Here is a 19,889-nt window from a genome sequence, read left to right as displayed (position 1 = left end):
CATTGCCTTTGCTAAAGGTCATATGGTTTCCAGTAACCCTTTCTACTAGTCGATTAAGGGCCCTCTGAACCACAGGACTGGTTTCCAGCCTATCAAGCCCTTCACTCAGTTTGGCACAGTCTCCAAACTTGCTGAAGGTACACTGCATCCAGTGTTCCATGTTCTTGACAGACATTAAATGGATCAGTCCCAGTGCAAAATCTGAGAGACATCATCAGCAATCCAAGCAGTAACAGAGCACTTTCATATGAACTTGTGGCCAGAAGCATCACTATATTAAGCAGAAAGGTAGTTGCCCTCTTCACCACCTCATTCTCACATACAGCTACCATTCTTGCAATACCTGCACTCAGTTCCGCCTTCCTTAACAGCCTAAAAGAACATTCAATAGATGGATTTGTAAAAATTTACTTTAGCCAGAATCTGTAGCCAGTATTTTTGTTCTGTTCAACAAAAATGAAGTTTTCAGAGGTCCTTAAACATACCAGCTTAAAAAGAAGTTACCTAATTTCACAAAGAAACCACACTGGGTAATCTCTGCCTACCACTCAGCATCAGGGGGGTGGGTTTTGGGGGTTTTTTGTTAGTTTGATTTAGTTTATGTATATACATACACACAAAATAAGCTAAATCAAGACAAATTTAATGACGACCAGAAGCTAGCAGTCAATTTCTTATATAATTACCAAAATTACTCTGTGGGTATTTCTGTCCCAGCTACTGCAACTTTTATTCAGTTTGTAGTCCTCACTTTCAGATTCTAGATGTAGACTTATTTCTATTCTAAAGTTATGCAGACTTAATTCTCTAGAAAGAGAATGTATCAAAAATTTTAGGTAGTTCCTTCCTTCGCTGCACTCCATCTTTCCTACACTTCTCCCAATAAAATTCCAAAAGCACAGGACAGGCATCCGAATCTTGACAAGCCAGAAGTAGCTTCTGAAACACTACCTATTAGAGAAATTAAGGTAAAAAGAAGTTAAATTTAAGAAAGCCATAACAAGGGAAAACTGAGAACTCATTTGTAGTCTTACACAAAGCAGCTGTTACAAATAAGGCTTTTTTGGACCAGCACTCTACTTCTCTGTGAAAAAAGCATACCCACTCCAGAGCTGCACTAATTAAAGAGTCTCCTGGGTTCCCTAAAATAGTTCAGCACTTCAATAATTCAGTATCTAGTTTCTACTAAGATACATAAAGATCAACTGCAAAGAAGGAAAATGAGAGGTAACAATTTAATGATATCACGAGATGTTCAAGAAAAGAAACAAGTGTTTTGTGAAATCAGGAATAACACACTAGCAGAATGCCAGGAAAGACAACTTTGCAGTTTTCCAGCACAAGCAAGATGTAAGTTTAAGTTTTGGTCTATCTTGCACTTAAACTAACGAATAAAATTTAAATTTTTATTTTGACTAGTCATAAACTACACAAAAGTATTCAGACAATCACTCTCCATCAAAACATGACATCAATCTACATTTTCAGCTTTCTACAGCTTTTTTCCCCAACATGTTTACATTAATGAGATGAAATGTGGCCAGCACAACCACAACTTTGGGTTTTTTGTTTAGGGGTAGGGAAAAGGAACAAGATGACAGGGAGTGTTTTAAAGTATTTGGAAAGAAAGGAGAAATAGCATTTTCAGCTCTTTTGAATGTACAAGATACAATCCTGTATCATCCCACCTCCATCATACTGACTGTCCCTCCCAGAACAAAGGATCATTCACATGGAGTAGTTCACCTCTGCTCCAGCAGCAAACACACACATCACTAAGTGACAACACACTTTCTCTCTCTCTCAGTTGGGTTCCACCAATTACAATCAGACAACCAGCTAGATTCTGCCCAAGAATTAGTATCTTCCCCTTCCACTCTTATGGAAACTTTTCAATTAAGTTTAGCAAGCAAAATGCCCACAAAAGGCACGGCGTGACATCTATTAGACAGCTGCCCTGTCAGGAAAACCTAACCATTCTGAAAGCACTCATCTTGTAATCATTCTGCTTAATGACAGGAAAGCACTTTACCTCCTCACCTTCAAATCAGAAAGGGATCAAAGAGGGATTTAAAAAAAAGCGTAATTAAGACTAAAAACATTTAATAACAGCTTGACAGCTCTGAACATTCACCCCAACAAAACTGAGTTGTGCAACTTTTCTGATATTGTTACCTGTGATTTTGTATCCATATGCAGCCAGCTGTCCAGCCATATATTCACCATCTGAATTATTGTGCGAACATCCCCATGTACGAATCCAGATTTTCTGAGCACCAGGAATAATGCTATGAAGTAAAAATGAACAAAAAAGGCAAGTTAAAAGATGAACAAGCTTCCCCTTCAAGCCCACTAAACAGACTCAATTAATTTTAAGACTCTGAATATAAAATAATCAACACAAACAGTAACAACTCTGGAACAGCTGGGGAAAAACATCATAACTAGGGGATTTTAGTGTAGTAGGTATTAGATCTGACTGGGATAGAGTTTATTTTCCCCACAGCAATCCACTGTGTTTTGTACTGTGTTTTGTATTTGTGACCAAAAGAGTGTTGACAACACACCTGTGTTTTAGCCATTGTTGAACAGTGCTTGCACAGCATCAAAACCTTCTGCTTCCCACCACGCTCCACCTCACCCCACGCAGGTTGGAGGTTGTACAACAGGTTGGGAGGGAACATGGACAGAATAACCAACCCAAACTGACCATACCAGTTGACATCATGCCATAAAAACTGGGGGGTTGGTCACTCCAAACTAGGCATTGTCTGAGACCAGCTGGGCATCAATCTGTTTGTGGGAGGTGTCAAATGATTCCTTTTGCATCACTTGGGGTTTCTCTCTACCCTTTCCTTCACTTAATTTGTCTTTATCTCAACCCACAAGTTTTCTCACTTTTGCTCTTCCAATTCTCTCCCTCAGCTTACTAGGAGGAGCAGTGAGCGAATAGCTGGGTGGCTGCCCAGTTGTTGGCCAGGGTCAATCCATTACAAGTGGCAAGAAAAGAGCTCCAGAACAGAGAAGATACAAGAGCTGTAGGATAAGAGATTCAGTACAGCACAGTTACTTTAATATATTAAAAAAAAAAAAAAGACAATCCCAAACAACGGACTTTCTGAAAATTATTGTATCATTTAACAAGTGATTGCACTGAAATTAGGCCACCAGCAAACAAACTGTCAGAGCAAAACTGCAACCTTTTGAAATTATGGCACCCATTGATCATAGTTCCCTCCATAAAAGCTATCTTTATAAATTCTTAAGCCTGCCACCAGCCACACTATCATCTGAAAGCTCATATCCCAACCTTGTGGGCTACAGAAATAGCACGGCAAATGTGCACCACGGAGCTAGCACACACAATGGCTTAAGAACCAACAAAAAATTCTGCAAGCAGCTCTCATTTAAACTCCTGGATAACTGTGCCAATGAGCTAAAGATGCCAATACAAGAACAACACACATCCTGGAACACAATCCTTTGCTCTGCCCACAGCTTTTTTATTTTTTCCTCCATTCATGTTTCTTTTTTTGAAGATACTTCCTCTTGCTAGAAACAGAAATTTTTGATGGGAGACTAATGACCATTAAGTAGACAAGTGCAACACATGTTGCACATGTAAAACCATGCTATCTAAACAACATACATTCAACGTGCTTTCTTGGGTCAAAAGTACTAAAATACAGCCTGTTAAACAATATATATAGTACCTGAATACTTAGAAGAATGGAGTGCTAGTGTGAAGTATCTACAGACTACCAGTTCAGCTGTACACACAGTCCTGGCAGAATGGGGTCAATGGACCTCTATGGAGCTTCACATAAAGATGCATTGTTACGCTTATAAAACTAATGCAAACCCAAAATTGAATTTCCTGTGCATTCCAGACATACTTTATTTCCATCTTTAAAGTGTGGAAAGTTTTATGCACCAGTTTGAAAATAATGGAAGAAAATTAAAAAAAACCAAAACAAAAAACCACACCACACACACATAACCAAAAACCTCCCAAACCAACCAAAATCCAGATCTCTGAACTGCAACAGAAACTGGAATCATTAACTGAGTTCACCTATGCTTTAATCAATTCCATTGTAGCAGAAAGCTGATCCTGTTCTTACGGGAATCACAAGAAGGAAAAGTGCAGAGATAAATTCCGTAGTTACTGCATAGTATTTCCACTGAAATAAAACAGTAAGTTCAGAAGTTTCACTGTATCACTTGCAGTATGTGCATACAAGAATACAGCCTTTGGAAATCCCAGGTTCCAGAAACCAGGTGGGAAGACTGAAGCAAGGAAGATACACCCTTGGTGGAAGGGGATCAGGTCAAGGAATACCTCAGCAAACTGGACATACATAGGTCACTGGGCCCTGATAGGATGCACCCACAAGAGATACGGACATACAGGAGACAACCCAACAAAGGGCCATAAAGATGGTTAAAGGATCGGAGCATCTCTCCTAAGAGGAGAGGCTGAGTGAGCCAGGACCCTTCAGCCTGAAGAACAGAAGGCTCAAGGGGATCTTACTGATGTACATAAATACCTGAAGGGAGGGGGCAAAGAGAGCAAAGGCAGACTCTCCTCAGTGGTGCCCAGTGACAGGACCAGAGGCAGTGGGCACAAACTGAAACACAGGAGGTTCCTCTGAACATCAGGAAACACTTTTTCACTGTGTGGGGGACCAAGCACTGGCACAGGTTATCCAGGGCAGTTGTGGAATCTCCCTCGTTAGAAATACTAAAAACCTGGCTATGCACAGTCCTCGCTAACTGCTTCTAGGTGGCCCTGCTTGAGCCAGGGGTTTGGACAAGATGAGCTCCAGAGAAGCTTAACTAACAGGAAGCATTTTCCCAGTCTGAGTACTCCATTAATCAGTATCTCAATCATAACTGATTTCTACAGAAAGTTTACCTAGGACAATTGCTTAGGATTTATTAGTCATTATCATTACATTCTATAAACACTATTTTACTCATTTTTATCTTCTATTCAGATTTTGCATGAGATAATAAGAATTTCCACCTTATTTTCAGAAGCTGACAGCGCACACAAGATAGGAGAAAAGCAACAAAACAGGGTTGATAGGAAGAATTTACCTGTCACTTGGGGGATCATCATATGACTGAATATTTTTTTGTGAATTGCGTTTTCGGACTTTTGGAAAAATATTCTTTCTTACAAACTGTCGATCATGTGGTTTCAAGTCTTCTGCTGACACTATATCTTCAATATCTTCAAGCACCGAATCGCAAGCAGCAGGCATCTTCAAGAAGCATTAGAGAAGACCGGTATTAGCAAGCATTTGAATACAAAGCCAAGGCCTAGTATCTACCACGTATGTTCTCATAAAGAAAAGTCACGTATATTTCTACATATACGTGCAATATATCATACATATGAGGGACACTGAGCACAGAAAAACAATCAACTATCCAGAGGTATTTCCCGATGCCCTCCTCCTCTGAGATCACAAACACAGGCAGGGAGAAAGCCACAAACCATATGGATTACTTTTTTTTTTTAAATAATCTGTGCTTTGCCATTTTCTAATTCAAAAATTGTGCAGCTCCTCTGACATGACACATCCAAGATAAAAGTATTCTTAATCATGTCAGGCATCACAGTGAAATAATGAGTTAATGTCACATGATAGATATGCTTTTCCCCTTGCATTACAGGGTAAGAACGAAAAATAGAACATTCAAGTGCCTGCTTCAGAGGCTGTTCTGGCTCTTTTTTGTGCTGAAAGCAGGTGCACAGTATTTCAATACATCTTCATCATACTTCTGAAAACAAACCAAACTATTCCTAGAGCTCCTGATCCCACAGGTCCTTCACCTGAATTACTCCATCAGGATGGCAAAATAAAAACTCCTGTCCTCAGGTACAAGATGTTAAACAACTATACCTAGCCGATATAAAATAGCTGGATTGTCATCTGGATCATAGAAGATCATTAAAATCTAATTATATTTTCCACAAGAAAGTAAATATATATGCATATATATCTCCTAGCAGGTCTCAAGATTCAGATTAGTTTTGAGCAAAGGGAAAAAGTTATTTGCTAAAGGAGCCTATAAAAAAAAAAGTTACTGCACTAATTACACACCTCAAACTTTATATATTTATTGTATATTTGTATATCAAACCTTGTATAATTCTCAGAGTAAAGTCTGATTTACCGTTGGAAATTTGGTTTTGTACACGTGTCAACAGTTTACTAAGGAAAGCACACAAGGGCATTTCACAGAGTTTACAGGGAAAATACACTTTCCTAACTGATAGTGAAGAACAAAACAAACAAGGCTTTAATTTCTTTAAAGCCAGATTTCAGAAACAGAAAATCCACACCACTGGCATACAAAGTACTTTCAGATGTTGCAACTGAATTATTCAATAAGACCTGTGCATTTTCCCAGTATGAGTCCTTTAATCTTGGAAAATATACTTCACAATAAAACTTCATATAACCTGAACCATTACGCATCTGCATTTAACTCAGAAAGGAATATAATGATATCACAAAAAAGGATGCATTTGACAAAGATACTTATTTAGCATTCTTCTAGATCAAAAATCCCAGGATCCATATAAAATGCTGCAAAGGATGGGGGCGGGGGGGAAGCAGCTAAAGTCTAACAATAAAGACTATGGGGGAGGAGGGGAAATTGACATCCCTTACACTACCTCATACCATTAACAATACGTACAAATAAGTAAAGTTACCAACTCATATATGGATGGAAAAAAAGGTTTTGATTTGTTGTATTTTCTCTCTTCCAGAAAAAACATCAGATGGAGCAGCTGGCAAAACAAATAAGCTTAGCTTATTTCAGTGGCCCAGAAAAGAAAAAACAAAGACAAAACAGAATTCCTACCTTTTTAAGCAAGGTCTAAATCTTCTTGGATAATAACTCTGGGGAAAAAAAGAAAAAAGACACGGCATGAACAAGCAGAAGCAGTGGACAAAAAACCACGAGCCCATGTTATTGTCCAACAGGCTTTCGTCCTCCCTTTACAGAAGTTTTCTTGCTCAGTTTGACCTCTTTGAGACTGGGTACACATGCTGACTAGCTGACAAGGTGGAAAAGCAGCCACATTTTCCCCGCCCTTCACTGAGCAAGGGCACTAATCGTTTTGTCCTTCTTTTATCGAGTTTTTTTTGTCAGTCTGATGCATTTAAGTGCTTTCAGACCTGCTCCAGATTTCTGCCTTCAATCGCAACTTTAAAATGTTGAATGAAAGAGATTAACAGTAAATTTTAGCTAAAGACAATCACAACTTTTTTTAACTACCAACAATGGGGTTTTTTTAGAATAGATTACTTGGTATCTGCACCAGTTCCACATGCATGCATCTCTTATTCACAAGTGATTAAAAAAATATAGTTCCTGCAGCTACTCTGACAGATGGATTCAAATAAGAGGTATGAAAATTAGAAGTTAAGCTATTCTTCCTATACTGTCGAGCTGTACCTAGAGAATTTCACTGTTTTCTTTAAAACATGGATGTTTGTAAATAAACACCAATGAAAAGTGTCTTTAATGCCTTGCTACAAACAAAACCTCCCTTGCCTTAGCCTATTTCAGTCACTGTCTTCTGGCGCGTACTTCTTCCCAGAGAAAACCTCCATCCAGGTGGGAAAGGGCTGCTCTTTCCTCTATTTACCAACAGGTGTCTCCGGTAAAGCCGCGGAATGTTATCCCCAGGCTTACACACCGCAGAACAAAGCCGTGGCGTTACTGCAGAGCACGACGGACCCGCCGCCCAGCCCGGCTCACCCAGTACCCAGCGCCCCGGGCCAGCGCGGTCCGGGCCCGCGGGCGAGCAGCGGCCTGGCCCGGCCTGGAGCCCAGCTGGGCCCGGCCTCCCCACGCCCCCATCCCGCCGCCGGCACCCGACCCCCCGCCGCAGCCCGGCCGCCGGAAGCCCCGCAGGCTCCCGCCAGAGGGGTCACGGCCCGCTCCCGGCCTCAGCGCGGCGCCCAGGGCAGGCCCGGCGGCCACGGCAGCACCGCGCGGGCGGGAAACCGGCAGAGCCGGGCGGGGAGGGGAGGACGCGGCCGCGACCGTCACAACGGGGCAGGGGAAGCGGGACGGGTGCTCAGCCGCGACCCCCGACACTCACCGCCGCCCGCGCGCCGCCGCCTCAGCTGGGCTCCGCCATCACAGCCGCCGCGCCCCGCCTCGAGCCCCGCGCGCGCAGCAGCGCCGCGACGGCGGCCGGCAGCGGCCAAAAGGGCCCGCGGCGCCCGGCGGGGGGTGGGGGCGGCACCGCGGCCCGGCCCGGCCCGCCGCGGGGGCGCTGAGGGTGGTGCGCTGCCCTGCGCGGGGGACAGCAGAGCTGGGGCCGGCCCGCGGCTGGGGGCGGCGGGAGGCCTGACGGATCCTGAGGCGGCCGCTGCGCTGGGCCCTCAGCGGGGAGCGGCGGCGAGAACGGGGAGCAGCGGCACTTCCTCCGCTCCGGGAAAGCACGGGGGGGCGGCGGGGCCGTGCCGTCATCCCCGGAGGGCCCTCAGAAACGAGCGCGGCCCCGCCGCTCTTGGAGGCTGTAGGGTGGCTGTGCGGCCCGGGGGAGCTGCGGCCCGCGCGGCACCGAACGGCCGCTGTCCTGGGAACGGCGGCTGTCGTGACAGCAAAGGCGAAGTCGCAGCGCTGAAATGGACTTTCCCTCAGCACTGAGCCCTGGCTGCGCCTGGAGCACTAATGACCGGTGCCGGGTCTGCTGAGCACCAAGGCCACGCGTTCTCCGCTCGGGTGTCCCAGCCCTCGGAGGCTCACCTTTATTTTAATCGAAACTTAGGTCCAGCCATACGCATCCACTTAACAGGGCTGGATTCTGAATATCTGATCCAAAGGAATGATAAGCTGTTTTTTTCCTGTTATGACCACAACACTTTATCTATCATTAATTACCTCGAAATACAATGCTAGTAGCAAGTTTTCTGTTGAGTCTGGAAGGCAGTAGTCAAAATATCTAATATTAGATGGGGAAAGTTTCTGTCATTGTTTTCCTCTAATTCAGGGCTAGTAGCAGCTTTTCTGATCAATATTTTGGAAAACATTAGTCTGGGTGTTTAAACTTGGCTAAAACAGGGGCTCTAAGCAGTGTTAAGTGTGTAGTTTCCTTGTTGATTCAAGTGTTACAGAGTGTGAGCATAATATTATTGTTTTGGTTTTAATATACACAGTTAACCTAGAAAGTTTATTTATATTGCATCTTTAACTTATTTGTTTTGTTTTGAGGTAGCCAGCTTTGGAATAAAAAACCAACCATTTCGAGCATTAAGTTACTCTCTTTAGAAGGAGCTTTTGGAATCATTATTTTATTCTCCAGATAACAGATTATAGTCTCCCTCGAACTGGAGGGAAAGTGAATGAAAGCTCTGAGTGTATTCCATAATGGGCCTTTTGGTCTGCTAGCAGATAAAACTTGGCAACTTCTACCTATGAATATCACTTCCCCTCCCCCTCCTTTTTCTTATAAACTGGTGCTTATTTGATATCATGCTTATCTGACAATGTTCACAGGTAAAAAAAAAAAAAAGGGTAACAATGAGAACAAAGTAACAGGAGAGATTTGAAGAGGAGAATTGGGACAGAAAGAAACAAGCACTTCATTTAAATCAGTCTTTAAGTACAAATCATTCTAGGCAGGACTGAGCATTATTAATACCCTGGACTCATGACAGAGTTGTTGTTACAGCTTAAGATGCATTTGCCTTTGTGATTGGTCTTGGTTTAAGCACGCAAGTACTTTGCAGAGGTGCTCTCGGTGAGACACCGAGTGATGTGTCATTCATTATTTTTGCATTCTCCAGCAGAGAATGGAGGAAAACATTTTAAGATCAGTAGTCACATTAATCTATTTTAGGCATCCTCCTTCATAGTAAAAAGTACATAGTCCTTGGTATGTTAGTAAGTCATGATATAGATATTACACATCAGTATTTTAACTGCTTCTTGATAAGGTTAGTGATTCTCTTACTTTTCAGTTTCCCATATTTGGTGTTTCACATGCAGCCCTTGAATTAAACATCTTTATTCTGGGAGCACTGCACTGCACTACCCCAGTTATCTTGACTGGCCAAGTGTTACCTCTCTGGTTAAACAAAACTAGGCAGACGTCAGTGCTGTTTTATGGTTGACTAAAAGAGCAGAACACAGGTAGCCTGCAAGACATGTCCAAAAATCTCCAGGTGGGCAAGACTGACAAAAATGCTACTTATTAAGGGGAGGCTGTGAGCTCCAAGAGCAGCTCCCAGGCAGGAATAACCCACAAGTCCCATACCTAGTGACATAAATAGGCCATGCTGATCAGTTTCAGCGTGATCCGGCAGAGTCCTTACCTTGTCCGGCTGCCAAGAATTTGTAGTATCAAGCAGCTCCTGTGCCAGCACAGTCCTATTCAGTCCTAGGATGCAGCCATACCATGGAAGGCACCCTTTAAGTGCCTTTGAAGCTCACAAATCTAAATTGCTTTGTAGCATGTTCATAGTAACAAAGCTTCACGCAGACTGCTGGTAGCATGGCAGGTAGCAAGGGAAGCAGGTGATTCCCTACCACCTCCTGACTGCAGGAAGAAAGCTAACCTATACCCACCTGGGAGAACTGCTTTTGAGGAGAAAGCAGCAGCTGGCAGTACAAGTCCCAGTACTGGCCACCTATAGACTGGTAATATACAGCTGTAGCTCCTTGAATATCCAAAGAACAGCTTTACAATACATCCTTTCCAAGTTGCCTGCATACCTTACTTCCTGTTCTTCAGGGGTGGTAGGCTTGGAGACACCATCTTAAATACCTAAGTGATTACAGATTTTGCAGGAGTAGGTAGTTGGAAAATGCAAAAACTGCTAGGAAAATAAAATACAAACTTAAGGTTTAGCTTATGGTTAGTAGAAGGTATGTCCTTAGTTGCTTTAGAGTATCTCAACTAATATCCTTAGGGAAGGGAAACAGGGAACTGAGGGCCCAATTTTTACATAAGAGCCTTATTCTCTCATAACTAATGTGCAGTTCTGGTTGGAAAGGTAAGTGCAAGAAAAAAAAAAAGCAGGAAAAAAAAAATGAGTGTCTTAAAGTTAGATCCATGAAATCAGATTTCTTCCTTTGTTCCTGCAGTTTAGGAGAATCTGGCTGGTCATTTGTCACCAACATTTAGAGCCACTCAGAACTGAGAACTGATAGCAACCTGTTTTTTTCTGATACAACACTTTCTCCTTGTCAAGTTTTAGAAAGACAAAAATGGATAAAGAAACTCTCAGACTTAACAAAGGCAAAGCATTCTGCTGATCTTTGCTTAGCTGTGGAGTAATATCCGGGCAGACCTTGCTTCAGCAGGGCTTTTGTTACTATCACTCCATTGACTTTGCTATATAGGCTCTTGGTTCACTTAATCTTGAGAAATGTTGGCTCCAGGAACGCTGATGGCATCGTGCATTAGCTGTGTTACAGAAAAAATCAGCATGTACTGCTAAATTGGGTGCTTCTGAACATGTAGCAATGCCTCGTTACAAAAAGTACTTTAGATATATTTCATACTTTCTTTCTGCAACAAAAATATTTACGCCTGCATCAAGGCAGTGGTATAATTTACTCTTTCAGGTATAAGTTTAAAAAGCAGAAAGCAATGGTGTTTGTCATTTGTAGGTGGATGAGTTCTCACTGTAGGTTCAAGGGCAGGACCCCCCCTGGGTTTTTTTCCTCTTTTTTTTAAACTCCCCTCCTGTGTGTAAAGGAGTGTATAGTTGCCTATCATTCAGGCCAGTTTTGACAGATTTCTCAGAATCCTTTTCCATCTGCTGGCAGCCAAGGAATGCAGGAATGCTGCTGTATGCAGCACATACAGGCCCCAGTAAAACCTCCCTGAAACTAGTACTCGTATGCTGAGCAACGTTGCAGTGCTAGGCCAGGGGAGCAGAACTAAGTATTTTAACTAGCTGGTTTATTTCCTCTGCAACTCAGCACATCCGAAGTTAACAGAGCAGATACAGAAAGGATAAGGAAGAGGAGAAAACTGGCAATCAGTAGCAGGTTCTAGGCCCAAATAAAAAAAAAAAAAAGTGCTTATGGCAGCTGTAGAACAGAGAAACAGAACAGGCCAGGGAGCTACAACAGATAGGACAGAAAGAGGACATTTATTGTCATTTCTGCCTCAAAGGGAGATCAGAGAACATGGTCCTCTAGCCCTCCTTTATTACTTCTTGGGAATATAGAAGAACAGAGGATCTCCTCTGTCATCTTCCTTTCAGTACTGCTGTGTGCAAAAGTTAAAGGGTATGGACAGGTGCATAAAGAGATAAAATAGCAGCCTTCTTGCTTGCAGGGAAGATGACAAGGCACACGCTCGGAAGTGTAGCATTTAAGCAAACAACCATATTACTGTGATTTTATTCTCCTGATAGTTTGGGGTTTTTTTGCTTTTAGTAATTGATGTCTGTGCATCTAGAAGGGTGCAGCACCAAGACCAGAAAGGGAGTACAAGTCTGTAAATGCATGTCTGGTGCAAGCGACTACTGGAGATGGCTCAAGTAAACAAACTCCCTTCTTTTCCAAGCTACCATTAGGAGACTTTTGGAGAACAATCAGTAGGAAGGTTAAAGAGATTCTCAACAATTGCTTTAACGTGATTTAATCCTACAATAACCCAATTTCTGTGAAGTCTGCAAGAAGTCTGTTCATGATTCATGGAGTGGGAATAAATAAAAATGAACCTGTTTGTTACCCAAACTTCTGGAGCTCCTACTATGTCTCTTTATCTGCATCCTTTATTCTCATTTCTCTCTGGCTTATAAAAAAACCCAAAACACTGAACTTTGTATTAGCATGATAAAAAAATGGGATTGAAACATCTGGTGTCAAAGGAATATGAACACTAACAATGAAAACAGTAACCACTAGTTTCTAAGAAGCAGCATGATAGGCACCAAGAGTAAGAATTTACATAGCTGTATACCAATCTAAACTCTTTAAAAAATCCTTTTTATTGATTCATTACCATACAAAATTTATTCAAATTACATCCATTTGAAGTGGTAAGATCACAGCTAGAGAACAGGTCATCCCTTAATAAATCTATTTACAAAACTCACCATAAAAGCTTTTTTTTTGTTGGGTTTTTGTTTGTTGGTTTGTTTTTTTTTTGTTTTGTTTTTTTACAGTATTTTACAGAGGGTTTTTTTTTAAACTAGCATACAATGCAAAGCTAAATTATATTAGTATTTTGCCCACACACATTGGGACAAGTGTTTAATTTGTACAAAAAAAGATGGTCTGCGTTAATCTTCATTTTCTCTTCCCCCACAAAAGTGCCCCTTTGTCTCGCAAATCTTCATGCTCACACAACTTTTACTTTCCTCTTCCACAAGACGAAAACGTTAAATACTACAATTTTATTTACAGATCCACATCTAAAAAAACTCTTAAAAAATTACAAACCAGCTAGAAAATATCCTGGCAGTGTTTACAAATTAATTCTATTGTACAAAACTGCTAGATAACTAAAGTGTGAGTTGAGAACATATATCAACTTAAATACAACTGCTGAATGATCTATGCACACATTTGTACATATAAACACACACTTAACACTGTTTAACAGTTCTTTATGTGTTGCCCTTTATACATTTGTTATATTCCAAAACTCACACAGTTATACAGTTTTCTTATTGTGACTTCTTGCTTTTTCATGTGTGAGCTTTCATAGCAGCAACTCAATGGTACCAGAAAACCTGCATACATAATATTCTACTACAGTACAAATAGTACTAATTTTCTGAGTATGTCAGATAAGCACAACAGTAATGCAAACAAAAGGATTATATGGGCATCATGTAATCATTACATCAATTTAGCCCAGAACGTGACAACACAGTTTACACTCCAAAAAAAAAAATTGTTTAAGACTTCTTAGAATTCCTCTCACATTCAAAAAATAAATATTGGTACTATACTACCAAAGATCTTTAAAAAATAAATGCAATTCAGTTGATGTGGTACTTACAGTTATGTACTTTGGAAAAAAATCAGTTCCATTTTGCTGGCGAAGAGAATTATAAAAAGCTGTAAGCAGAGGAAGCTAACCCACTGAGATAAATATGATATATTGAACAAACAAAGCTTGGCATAAGTGTTTTCCATAGAGGGAAAAACCCACAGTGCATCTCTAGTAGGCACTTAACACAAAGCCCCACTTAGTACCACAAAAATTTATGTACCAGTTCTAATGCACACTGGGGGCAGTAAAATTGAACTGTGCATCTTCGTTCTAGTTTAAAAAAACAACAAACAAAAACTACTTTCACACACACACACACACACATACACACACACAAGCATTTTTGAAAAATCTGTGATTACTACGAGAAGTGGCAGAACTTTATACTTTTCAATATTTGCAATATACACTACATTTACAGTGTATTTTTTATTAAAAGCTTTTAAGGACACAAGTATTTGACCTCATAATGAGACACATACACAGCTCAAAATGAGCATTATGACAGCAATTTCAACATTCCCACAAGTAGCTGAAGAATCCCATTTCACGCTTTTGCATTACTTCATATTTATGTTCACTGCAGGTACAATCCATGTTGTGACACTCAAATGACATGCATTCTCTGCAGAAGGCACGACCTGAAATACTATTATAAAATTGTTATTTAGGACTAAACCAGTTCATTGAGCCCTTCTCCGTAAGCCCACTTGTCACGGTAAGCAGAGACTGGGGGAGTGTGAAGATAAAACATTTACGGTCACCTGCTTGCACTTGCTGACTCACCAGGCGCTGGAGCTCAGGGTCAAGGAGAAGGCCTTGCTATAGAAGCCTTCCGTGTTGTTTATAGTATTTTAGGGTGTATTTAATTAAAATACCAGCACTGTTCAAGAGCCTAGTTTATTTAATAATGCTATTTTATAGTAAGTAGGGGACAACTCTGAATGACGGCAGGTTTTTTGATTCCATTAAAATTATGATTTAGGTACAGACAGCATTTAAGAGAATCAGCTGTATATAAATTCATCCACCAATGAAGGAAGCTTCTCTAAATCATAAGCATCAAAGAGGTCACTGATGCCTTCTTCATCCCCAAGGCTCAGTAAATAATCTTCCTGAAGCAGAGGAGGCAGCAAATTCACAAACGGTCCTTCAAAGTTTGATGGAATTTGGTCCTCAGTCTGCTGTAGAAGGTTGCCTGGAGAAGCTAACGGAGAGATAGTTGCCATATTTACTGAGCAGTCAGCTTGTCCTGAGTTAGCAGAAGCCACTTCTGTAAGAGGAGGGAGAGAAAAAATAAAGATGACACATTCAAAATACAAGAGACAGATCAAACAAAGTAGCCACTGCAATAACGGGCCTGTCATAAGGCATAATTTCAGCAAAAAATTACCTCCCTAGTTTCTAGCTTGTTTTTGATGTGTTACAAAGGGCTTCTCAAAAATGCTCATGCTGCTATCACCCCTGACTTTTCACTAAAAAATTATTTTATAAGGTTATAACAAGGGGAGGGGGGAATCAAGCATAGAGATGCCCATTTTTCAGTGGAATTCATAGTCAAAGTGAAAACTTTGAAGGCAACAGATATCATCACTGTGTGATGACGCTGTGCAGCTGCATATACCCCCACACAGAGATTTCTGCCTTGTGTTTTGACGTGACTCTTTCCTGCTCTTGTCCTATTTGCAAATGCAAAAAGAACAAAATTGTCTTTTTTTCTTCAATATTGCATAAACTTTGGTCACATATGATATGCAAATAGGAAACTTATTTTAAACAATTGATGCTGAAAAAACCATATTTCCTTCTATATAAACCAGAAAGGCACAGTGGAAAAATCAACACCTTAGCTTTTCACTTCTTCAAAAAATAAAGCCAAAACATAAGAGCAGGATATCTGACATTCAAAACAAAATCTTGAATGAGAGCATGAAGGCAGGACATTTGTATTACAAAAAAAAAAAAATTACCTTTGGAAATTATTTTGGAAATATTTCCGTTGTGGTCCTGACTATAGGTTTTCATTGGACTGAGGGCATCATTTTCCTCTGGGCACAGATAAACTTCAATAGGTCCTTGAGTACTAGATAAATGTATCAATGCACTCTGCTAACAAAACAAACATCGGTAAGGTGTTATAGCAATGAACACAACAGAATACTGATGATAGAAAGTAAATTCTTACTAGGGTGTGAGTCTCCGAATACAGTTTTTACTAAAGAAAAGAACCTGAAATCCCCCATGCATTTTTTTTAAGATGTGAAAGGCTTGGCTGATCTGTCTTGTAGGCTAGAATAGAACATAAAAAAGCTTTTCCTGGTGTCTGTAGTGCACAAATCTCAGAAGCCCATGATTTTATATGTTGTATCATAACCAGAGAGTTATGAAGGATTGAACACCTAACATTTTCTTACACCAACAATAACCTGGAGCATTCTGAGGGAGTGGAAGTATGGGATGTAAGTCATCAGTTTTATTATTATTCATAACAATATGTTTTGATGTATTTGTGTAAATGTTTCTGCTTCGAAAGGATGCCAAAACATCCTTCCCACTCCCCCAAAAACCTTCAGCACTTATTCATACTGAACTCAAACAGCTATATGAAAGTTCACCTGTTTATCAAGGAAGTTCTTCCAAATGACAAAAAAAAGAGAAACAGATGCTATTTTCTTCACCCAAACTTGTTTATATAAGTCCTTCTGCCCCCTCAAGGCAGCAATTTTGATGGTGGTTCTGAATAACAGAAACCCCTAATTCATCACAAGAGGTTACATTTTCTTAACTTTTGCACATTGATGCAATAAAACAAAGTAACATATATAGACATAGAAAATCTGCAAAGTTGCTCTTCCTGTGATGACGCAAAATTATAAACAACTGGCTCCAAATAAACCTGCTCCAGCTATATTGCAGTAATAGTTTTAAAAAGCATGAATACAGGCATTATATACCTCTTTGCAAACTTCTTTCAAATACATTTTAATGGGCGCTTTGACAAAAAGTTCCTCGTTATTTGCTTCTGACCTTTATGTAACATCATAGACAGTGTTTACAAATACAGAGAACAACTGAACAGGGATTCCCCCAGGGCAGAGAAAATAGAGACGAGTACTTAGGGCAATGCTATAGATAATTAGAAAAAAGGAAATGGAAAGAGCAGGAGTTGGTGAAGGTACTGTTGAGTGACTGAGGTTTGCAAAAAAAGACACCGAAATGTAACAGCAAATGAGAGAAAGAAATAGGACTTCACTGCCTGAAGCTGAAAATTGAGTAAGTTGGGTACAGGGGCTGAGAGAGGTCTATGTGCTAATTTTAATGATTGTGTGCATCTCTCTCTACATGCCTGCTTTCACTGAATTAAAAATCAAAGCATAACGCCTAGGGGCAAGAAACAGGAAAGCAAGCAGCAGTAACAGTATATATTTATGGATACTGATAAAAGATATTCCTTCCTCACTGCAGCAAAATGATTTGTTCTTCCAAAACCTGCACCTAGGTTCAAAGAGGAAATTAAGGACAATGGTGGGGGGCGGGGGAAGGGGGGGGGGGAAGGGGAAGGATGGAAACTATAATGGGCCTAAGCAAATGCAGAATAATCTTAGGAAAAGACGTGACAGGGAATCAGGAGCCTGTTCCTGCCCACCCCTGGCAGCAGGTAGCCCTGGGCTCACTGGAACTGGTCCAGCAGAAGGGAGGAAGGAGTAACGCAGAGGGATGACCACCACACAGGAGTTAGGGGGTTAGCCCTGTCTGTAATTGCTCCTGAAGAAATCAGGTACACTTCTTGAATCTCTAAAGGAGTGGCTCGTGCAGTTTATTTATGTTTGCCCAACATACCCGGGTCTGTCATAACAACTGGGAATTGCGAAGCAGCACGCTTTTGCCACCAAGAGAGAAAATACCAGGAGCATCTGAACCACGTAGTTCATAAACCAAGAGGAATGAAGAAAAGTAAAGCTACTCCCTGAGGGTATCTTCAAAGAAAAGTCACCTGAAGCATTTTTCTCTACAATTATGACGTAGGTAAAGCAAGCAGCTAAGTTACCCTAGACATCTACCTGAGATAAGTGAAAGAAAAAAAAAAAATGAGGACATAAGAATGACAGCCAGGCCTCTCATGGACAAAAGCTGTCACTCAGAGAGAGAGAGAGTCTGTGGCTTGAGTAGCAAAGGGCAACAGAAGAGAGACGCAGATGAACACAGACAGCTTCAGAAATGGAAGCACTTACGATAAAACAGGAAAGGAAATCCCCATCCCCTACAGCCTTCATGACAGCAAACAAGTGCACAAGCAGAATGTAAAAGTCTTACAGAGATGTGAAAAGTCAGTGTCAATGAACCAAAGGTGATGATGGAAGAGGGAAGGGCAGGAACAGATTCTAGGAGTAACAACAGTTTCTACAGTAACTGTAATACTTCATAAAGAAAAATCCTACATGAAAACATGGGTCTCAATAAATTAGGATATCAGTAGTACAAGTGATCAAGATGCTTAAGGTATTAAGTCATCCATAAACTCTAAATACATAAAGCTACAAAAAAAAATAGAAGAGCTGAATCTCTTACAAAAAGGGATTTACATAGTTACAAACAGGAAATTTACATAAAGTATGGCAAAAGAGAGTATCTGTAAATAGTAATCTATACTCCATGAAGGAAGGCTGGAAGCGAAAGAAAAACAAGTAATGATTGCCCTGTGTAAATCCATTATTTTAAAGTCTCCCCTTCCTTTAAAAAGAAAAAGAAAAAAAATCTCTACGGTTTGTGAGACAGATGAATATAGGACTGTATGCCAATATAATCCAACCTGGGCATCAGGTAGCACAGTCAGACTCACAACACACTTGCTCTGTCTATAGAAAAAGGATATATAACCTGGCAGGAAGCGCCAGGTTCTCCTTACCTCCACTGGGTCAGGCACTTCAAGTCTTGTTTCTGGAGGAGCTTTCACAACTATAACAGTTTGGTCTTTAAGGCCACTAATTTTTCGAATATCTTGATATGTCACATAAGCTAATGTAATCACTGTTAAGGAATTTTCCAACCCAGGTTACAATATATTCAGGCTATTAGAAGAGGTATAAGTCTTTGAATTATTTTTCCATTTTCTCATGGCTACATTGCTTTTAGCCCAAAATTTCCTACTCTCTCACTGGTTGTGATTGCTGCAAAACTATGTGAGAACTTCCCTTTGATCTAACACCCGGGCCACTGGCGTGTGAAAAAAGGGATTCTCTGTGCATCTCTCTCTCCTCTTTTACACACGTAAAGCTCCATAAGCTGAAGCTTATGTATCTGAAAGTACTCACAGACTGCACGAAGCCCAGGTTTTTTTTTTTCACACACTCACTACCAAAATGCAGAGAACTGGAAACAACAGAAAAAATGTAAAGGAATTTAAAGATGCATGTTATAAATGCACACACACAATGTATTTAAGTCATCGACAAAAATCAGTTTCAGTTTTCATTTTGTAAGCATTTATACGACATATAAATGTGCAAATATTTATACAACATTCATATATTTATGTATTAATTTATATTATATACAATTACTTAAAAAACTGTTTAAACAACCACTTTAAACAATGTGACAGTGCAGAAAGTTGATATCTGGATTAGTGTAGCATGAATATGAATATTTCCGTGTTCAACATGAATTTGTCCAGATCAGCGTAAGTGTTTTGGTGGGTTACTGCATGGCCCTGCCTCCTGTACTGATCTGTGTAACTGAGGTGTCACGGTGCTTTTGCTCACAAAAAGAACTGTGAAATGGCCTTGATCGCATGCAAGTGCTTGCAGCCCTTTGGTTTGCTCATCTACAAGGTACCTAGCATAATGTTTATGCCACACAAATAAAAAACCTGATTTATTATAATATT

The 19,889-nt window shown here is 40.6% G+C and overlaps 2 protein-coding genes across 4 annotated transcripts in view; both read right to left on the bottom strand.

Annotated features, from left to right (window-relative positions):
- Positions 1 to 8,310, bottom strand: part of CDKAL1 (CDK5 regulatory subunit associated protein 1 like 1) — a 427,425-nt gene extending 419,115 nt beyond the window's left edge. The window contains exons 1-4 of the mRNA XM_056332411.1: positions 8,135 to 8,310; positions 6,886 to 6,923; positions 5,104 to 5,270; positions 2,176 to 2,288 (exon numbers count right to left, since the gene is read on the bottom strand). Of these exons, the coding sequence (XP_056188386.1) occupies positions 2,176 to 2,288; positions 5,104 to 5,270 (280 nt within the window). The 5' untranslated portion in view covers positions 6,886 to 6,923; positions 8,135 to 8,310. The remainder of the gene's footprint in view (positions 1 to 2,175; positions 2,289 to 5,103; positions 5,271 to 6,885; positions 6,924 to 8,134) is intronic.
- A 4,656-nt stretch (positions 8,311 to 12,966) lies between these two features.
- The window catches only part of E2F3 (E2F transcription factor 3), a 43,969-nt gene continuing 37,046 nt past the window's right edge, over positions 12,967 to 19,889 (bottom strand). For 2 of the 3 annotated variants that reach the window (XM_056332413.1, XM_056332415.1), the window contains exons 5-7: positions 18,909 to 19,023; positions 15,973 to 16,111; positions 12,967 to 15,275 (exon numbers count right to left, since the gene is read on the bottom strand). In XM_056332413.1, the coding sequence (XP_056188388.1) occupies positions 15,010 to 15,275; positions 15,973 to 16,111; positions 18,909 to 19,023 (520 nt within the window). In that variant the 3' untranslated portion in view covers positions 12,967 to 15,009. The remainder of the gene's footprint in view (positions 15,276 to 15,972; positions 16,112 to 18,908; positions 19,024 to 19,889) is intronic. The other variant, XM_056332414.1, reaches the window with a different exon arrangement.

The sequence above is a fragment of the Falco biarmicus genome, chromosome 3, assembly GCF_023638135.1.
Source record: "Falco biarmicus isolate bFalBia1 chromosome 3, bFalBia1.pri, whole genome shotgun sequence".
Classification (NCBI taxonomy): Eukaryota; Metazoa; Chordata; class Aves; order Falconiformes; family Falconidae; genus Falco; species Falco biarmicus.
The sequence above is the reverse complement of the archived record's forward strand: the minus strand, read 5'-3'. Positions and strand labels throughout refer to the sequence as shown.